Genomic DNA, 7235 nt, shown 5'->3' with positions numbered 1-7235 from the left:
AAAAAAAAAAAAAAAAAAAGTCTCACATTATTTCAATTTTTAAAATTTTAATGAGCTACCAACTTTGAAACTTACTGCCAGTTTATGGGTTTATGAAAAATAAGATGAAACTCAAAACCGAAAGAAGCCATACATTTTACCACCTAACAAATAACCTTAGCTGGCCTTTCATTTTTTCGTTTCTAGTAGTTATAGAAAAAGTTTTTAAAGATCCCAAGGAGCAGAAAACAACACTCACTGGATACGACTTTTGGCTTCCCCATGTTTGTCTAATCAGCAAACATCAACAAGAAGCAGAGGCATTAAGACTAAGGATCTGGTGGCCACTGACTAGGGGTATATGCTTAGGGTAGCTTTCTCTTCTCTGAGCCCCATGTTTCACGGGTTTGATTAGGACACCAACTATTTCTAATTAAACATGAAAGTTCAAAAGCCTCTGTAGTGAGTGAATGCTGGGATATGCTCCCTCCCAAAGTCCCTCAAGGATGAAACACTAGTCCCAGCTGCTGGGATTGTTAGTAACTGACAGTTCCATTCTGGGGAGCAGGCTTGCACTCAGTGACTGGCTCATTAAGAGATATAAATGTGGGTTCCTCTGGCCTCAATTCAGGGCACCTCTGCATGGCCACCTCAGCCCTCGAACTTCTCAAAGTGTCAGTTGAGGTCTTGTGGCAACTGCATCCCAGTTCCACTTCGACCTCTGCCCAATCCTGCTTCCTCCATTTCACAATAGATTTTAAGCCTGAGAGTATGTCCAATATCCTTTATGCCCCAGTAAACCTCCATTTCAGGGTCTGTCTTTTCAGAAACCCAACATGGGACAGGCACTAAATCGCTCTTACTTCTGTGAAAACAGCAATGGCTCCTGGAGGCAGCAATGCTTTAGGGTTACATTTAAACCATAATCAGGAGTTATGAAGCCAATACTATTGTCCAATAACTATTTTTTAAAACATGCTAAAAAATTAAACATTTATTTCAGAAGAAGAAGACTTAGGTAGAAATATAGAAACTCTACATATTAAGATTTTCATTTACTACTCGAACAGTAAAGAAATATGTATGGTAGCCTAATTTTTCAATGAGGACAAAACCAAATGAGTGCATTTTTTTTCAACCCTTTCCTTCTTTAGGAAAAATAAAGCCTTGTACCAATAACTGAAAAATAGAGAAAGCTATAAAGGTGGGGGAAAGTTAAGTAAAAATAGAGAGTAAAAGAGAAATTTTGCCAACAATAAGAGAAGAGGTAAAAATCCAAAATATTCTTAAGGAGAAGAAAATTAAATTTATAAGTAAAATACAAATAAAAGAAAGTATCATTCCATTGTTTAGAACTCTGAGATTATAGTGAAAGAAAATGAAAACATGTATATTACAGTTGCTCCAAACTCTTTAGGTCTCATTCAACACACTGAAGTTTTTAATATTTGTTCCTGAATTTTATAGAATTCTTATCTTTTAAAGTTTCCTTTCAAGAACTGGTAACTTGTTCTCTTACCTCAATTATTTTTTTTTCCCTCTCTACTGTTCTCCCCTCTGATGCTGTATATGAAGGTTTCTACATATGTAGATTTCCAGTGAGACAAGCCAAAACATTCTCTTAGTAGAATACCTCTCCTGCCCACTTTGGAGTTTACTTTTTATCTCCTTCTTGCATAAGTCAATTTCTTCTGTATTCTTCAAACAAATAATTGGAGAAATCTTAAATGAAAATTGACCTTGAAATGGTAAGTGGTAAACAGGGGCATATTCTCTAACATAAGTATAATGATCTTCTCCACAATTCAAAAATCAACTGTCTACTAAAAAAAATTAGATTTTTCAGAGGTACTTTGATCTTGGCAACGAGAGAAATCCTGGGTCCTGGTAAAGTAGCAACAGCTGATTCAGTAGTCATGGAACGACTCTGCATCTGATCTCTGTCAGGATAACAGAGGGTCTTATTTATTGTCTCTTCCTTGGTCCTGCTAAATAGGTACTGTTTTCTGTTTACTTTTCCCCTAGCTTTAGGCCCTGGAACAATGTTGAACATAGTGTCACTGGCCCTGGTGCCAGACAGGATCAGGGGCTCTGAAATATTTACAGTTTCCCTTCTTTTGCTTCCATAAATGAAATGGACAGTCTGAATGGAGAAAATCAAGGGCCAGCTGGCTAAAAACACAACTGGCAGCAAAACACTTGAGACTCTTCCAAGAGCTGGTGTTTAAAGAGAGGCCCTTTAAAGAGCAAATTCCAACTACAATAATGGTTCAGGACACTAACTGTAGGATGAAGTAGTCTGATTTCACGCAAAATTATTTGAATTTCTAAAGTTTGGAAACTATTACATGTCCTCCTCTTTTAGTCTTAGAGTCCATCCCTTAACATAGGCAAGTCTTTATGTCCATACCAAATGATAAATCCATACTCTATACTTCAATAATGTTAAACAAATTCTGTGCCATGGTGGCCAAAGTCTTGTTTCTGCTTAATTTTATTCCTAGAAAAATAAACAAAACTGTTAAACAAGTGAGAAGGTAAAGAAGAGAAACCAGAAATGACATAAGCATTTAGAAGGGACAACATGGAAGACAGCCAGCCACTTAAACTGATTTGGGAGGTTATTAATATATCACGAGTCCAACGGACAAAGAAATGCAGATTTCCTGATTTAAAAAATAAAATATTACTCCAACTTTGGTATTTTAAAAAATACAATAGTCTGCTTGGGGTAAAAAGTGTTTCAGCACTGGAAACCTCACAGATAAATGCTAATGATTTTTTTTTTCCCCTTGCTGGGCTCTGATAATGACAATCGTGGGCTGGGCATTTATTTAACCCTAGAATCTCCAATAGGTGCCAAATCAGAAATATGTGTAACACTATATTCAGAGAGAGAGAGAGGTACAATCCAAACAATTCTGTGCATTATGAGGTCATCATTTTTTTACAGCCCAGGAGCAGATAAATTTGAAGCTGATGTACTAAAGCTGCCTCTTTTTATACATACACACGTGCATCAGAGATTGGGAAGAGAAATGGAACGAGGACCTAGGTAAATGGCAAAGGGGTCCCAGCCAGGTAAGTGCCTTCAACAGTAGTTCTTTGATGCTACCATCTGGAAACAGATAAAGCCAGTAGCTCGAGACCCCCTGGGAGGAATTACCTCTATATAGGGCACAATTTTGCAGGAGAAGTCCTCCAGCAGCCACTTCTTGGTGAGCTCGTGGAAGATGACGAGTGGAAGACAGAAGAAGATGATGAGGAAGTCCCAGAAGGCCAGGTTGGCCAGCAGGGAGTTGGAGATGCTCCGCATGTAGTAGTTGTGGCACACGATGCACATGACCGCCAGGTTGCCGATGATCCCGGTGCCGAAGATCACCACGGACAGACACATGACAGCGTAGGCGCCGTACGACTCCTGGGTCAGCGGGTAGAAGGGGTTCTTCAGTCGCACGCGCCGGCTGGTGCTGTTCCCCCGGCGGACACCCCCGCGGTCGTGGACCCCTTCCTCCGAGGACCCGTTCTGGGCCAGTGCCCTGCCAGGAGGTGCAATTGTCCGCCCTTCGTACCCAGCCAGCTCACTGACGGTCTTGGGTGGAGGCTTGTGGTGGGAACCCTGGAGCCTCCCGGCCCTCCTCGGCCAGTAGAAGAGATCACTGGGTCCGGGCACCGTCCTCACACTCTGCTCCTGGCTCCGCCCGGAAATGCCAGAGCTTCTGGGAGTCTTCTCATCTTCGTGTGAGATCTCAAGTAAGAGCTGGAGGGCCGTAGGGTCCCCTCTCCCCAAAGTTTCAGGGAATTCCTGACCCCGACCTCCTTTCCACCTCCAGGGGCCAGGAGGCCTGGTCGGAGGTCCCGAGGGTTCGGCTGCAGCTGCCTCTGCCCCTCTCCCCGCACCTGGGTAACTGCCTGGGGCAGCAGGTAGGTCCCAGGAGGGCGCCCCCAGCACGGCGGCGGCCTCTGGCTTCTCCCACGGCGCACGGACTCGGACCACGTCTCTTGCAGTATTTCTCGGTCCCCAGGCGTCTCTGCCGCGTCGCTGGATCAGTAGAGGTGAACAGCTCTCCCCTAGACAAGTTCGGTTCCTAACCGCAGGGGCGGACCCCCGGGCAGAAGAGGCAGAAACGTTAAGCAGTAACAGAAGCAGCAGCCTCGACAGGCGGACGAGAAACGCGCCCTTAGCCCGCATGGCGTGGCAAGGGCGCACCCAGCAGCCGCGGCTCCTGCTTAGGACCGACACCTGCTGCCTAAGTTACTGCGGAGAGTTAGACACATGTCACATACTCACCCCCGCCCGGGCAGCGGGGGACCGGAGATTACCAGGAGGGTGGAGGATGCGTCCCGTCCCGGGGTCACACACACACACCCCTACAACACTGCCTCGTTTGGCAACCAGTGCATTTGTAAGACAAATCCAATCCGAGCGAGGCGTTCCCTCAAGGTTCACAGAGATAAGGACTACTCTTCGCGGCTGACCTTGAAAAGTTGCAACCAACACCTCGCTGTTGATTAATGTTGCAAATGGGGAAAACGAACGAAGCCCCAGGCTCCTCCCTGCCTTTGGGTGGCTGCCTTCTGGTAACAGTTGCTCTGCTTATTTACATCCTTTCCACACTGCTTTATCCAGTTGCAAGCCCAGGTCTCCAGAGAGAAAGAAAAACAAGTCCCCCACTCCCAGACGACTGGCAGTCACAATCCCTCTCCCTGCTCACTGGAAACAGGTTGCAAACAGTCAGACGCAGCGCAGATGCTCAGACGAAACTCCTGCCCCACCTCACCCACAACTGCCGCGAAGGAGAAGCAGATTCCAAACCCGCGGCCACCGTCAAAGTTGCTTTTCCTCCAGCTCAAAGTTGACGGTCGCGGGCTGCTGGGCGGCTTGCCGTAGCGGGGGAATCCGGGGCGAAGGGGGAGAAGAGCGCGCTGCCGGTCGGCGGACTGGGGCTGGCAGCTGGAGCTCGTTACTGCCACCTCGGGCGCAGCAGGGCGGAGAGCGCGGTGCCTGGAACCGCCGCGGGCGAGGCGGTGCGCGGGTGGGAAAGGGGAGGTGGCCCGGCCTCTCCCAGCCGCTCCAACCGCTGCGCGCACTCGCGAAACCCGGCGCTCGGCTCCTAGTCTCCTCCCCCTCCTCCTCCTCTTCCTCCTCGGAGAGATGCGGGTTTGTGGGGAGACGGGATCCCCTGGTGGTTTACCACTACTGATCCCACACACGTTTCGTTCTTGCTATTTGTAGCGGCTTTCACTCCTCGGAGCTGGAGGCGGCGAGGGAACACGGGCAGGGTGGAGGCTTAAAGCCTGAACGGCTTCGGGCGAGGGATGGGCGTGACAGGTTAAATCCCCAGTTGTCTAAACCAGCCAGACCGGTCCCGGAGTGGGGCGGGGGGTGAGGGGGATGGGAACTTGGGAAGGGTAGGGGAAGTGGAGGAAAAGGAGAGGGCGGTAGGAGAGAGGGGACAGACACCGCGATCCCCTCCACTCGGCCGCAGCCGGTGCGCATGCCCAGGCCTCGGCCCCGGAGGGAGTAGTAAGGTGAGACCCTCACCTCCTTAGGTACTGCCAAGAGCTGAGACTGGGGACAAGAGGAGCTCAGAGGTTTCAGTCATAAAGAACTGCCACTTCTGGGGGTGGGAGCAGAGTGAAAATGCTCGGGATGCGCTGAGTTAGAAAGCCTCCTGCCAGAGGTTACTTGGAACCACCCAGAGCACAATGGAAGTGGCTTTGCTGGATGAAGTAATGGAAAATAGGAGGAAAACTCCTGGAGCTGACTCCCCAGCGCTGATCACACCTCTCCAACCTTTACACTGTGCCCCCCAACCCTGTCACAGCTGTCAGGGTATAGCTAATAGAATAGACAAATATTAGACAAATTGACTTAGAGAAATTGGTAGAATTAAACACGTTCTGGATTTTTTTTTTTTCTTAAGCAACTTATCTAGAGAGAAAGTACAATCAAAAATAAGACTCCAGTTGCGGCAGGGAGAATAATGGTCCTCCCACAGGTCTCCACACCCCAGTCCCTGATCATCAATGACTGTTACTTTACAGACAAAAGGGACTTTGCAGGTGTAATTCAGTTGAGGGTATGAAAATGGAAAGATTATAGTGGATTGTCCAGGTGAGTCAGAGCAAAAGCCAGGCCATGAGCAATCTGTAGAAGCCGGAATAGGAAAGGAACAGGCTGTGTGGGCTCATTTGAGACTTCTGACCAAAGAACTATGAAGTCCTAAGTTTGTGTTGTTGTTTTCTTATTATTTATTTATTTTTATTTTTTTGGAGACAGAGTCTCACTTTGTTGCCCTTGGTAGAGTGCTGTGGCGTCACAGCTCACAGCAACCTCCAACTCCCTGGCTTAGGCAACTCTCTTGCCTCAGCCTCCCCAGTAGCTGGGACTACAGGTGCCCGCCACGACGCCCGGCTGTTTTTTTGTAGCAATTTGGCCGGGGCCAGGTTTGAACCTGCCACCCTCGGTATATGGGGCTTGCGCCTTACCCATTGAGCCACAGGTGCCACCCCAGTTTGTTGTTTTAAAACACTAAATTTGGGATCAGTTGACATAGTTACAACAGTAAACTAAAGAACTAAGGGATCTGAAAATGTAGTCACAAAGAACAACTTTATAGAAAAATATAAACTACCAAAGAACAATTTTATAGAAAAATATAAACTGCCAAAACTAGACCAAGAAGAAAACTTTTAGAAACCTGAATAGAACTATAACAACACATTAACTGTCATGTGAACTGTATTTAACGCACACTAGTTTTGAGCATATAGAACTGGTAGCAGGCAGGAAAGTCCCTAGGGTGCCTGTTCTATGAGACCTCTGCTCATGGTTTTCTCTGTCAATGGAAATATAATTCACACAAAGAAACAAACAACAACAACAACAAAAGAATAGCAAATTTTTCATTAAATTAAAGAGGATCTTTGTTCAAAGTTTTTATTATATTTTTAAATAAAATACTATGACCCCCAAGGGAAAAATTTTTTTTCTAGCCTGGTAATCATTGTGTTAATGAAATCAAATCATTCATCAAGGTCTACCCACAAGAAAGCACTAAATCTTAACATATCCTAAGGAATAAATATATATTTATATAAAATGTTTAAAGGTTTTGAAGCCAAAATAGCCTTAATATCAAATTAGACAAATGAAGAAAGAAAAAAGTGTAGGCTAATAGCATATATTCATTTATACATTAATATACTCATTTATATATGCTAATTCATTCTGCCAATTATTAGTTTATTAA

General features: G+C 45.9%; 1 protein-coding gene across 1 annotated transcript in view; it reads right to left on the bottom strand.

Moving 5' to 3' along the window:
• The window catches only part of GPR37 (G protein-coupled receptor 37), a 19991-nt gene extending 15809 nt beyond the window's left edge, over positions 1 to 4182 (bottom strand). The window contains exon 1 of the mRNA XM_003789773.2: positions 3146 to 4182. Within this exon, the coding sequence (XP_003789821.1) occupies positions 3146 to 4171 (1026 nt within the window). The 5' untranslated portion in view covers positions 4172 to 4182. The remainder of the gene's footprint in view (positions 1 to 3145) is intronic.
• Between the last annotated feature and the right edge of the window lie 3053 nt (positions 4183 to 7235).

This window comes from Otolemur garnettii, unplaced genomic scaffold, assembly GCF_000181295.1.
Source record: "Otolemur garnettii isolate 467f Iridium unplaced genomic scaffold, OtoGar3 scaffold00037, whole genome shotgun sequence".
Taxonomy (NCBI): domain Eukaryota; kingdom Metazoa; phylum Chordata; class Mammalia; order Primates; family Galagidae; genus Otolemur; species Otolemur garnettii.
This window is presented reverse-complemented; position numbering and strand designations above follow the sequence as displayed.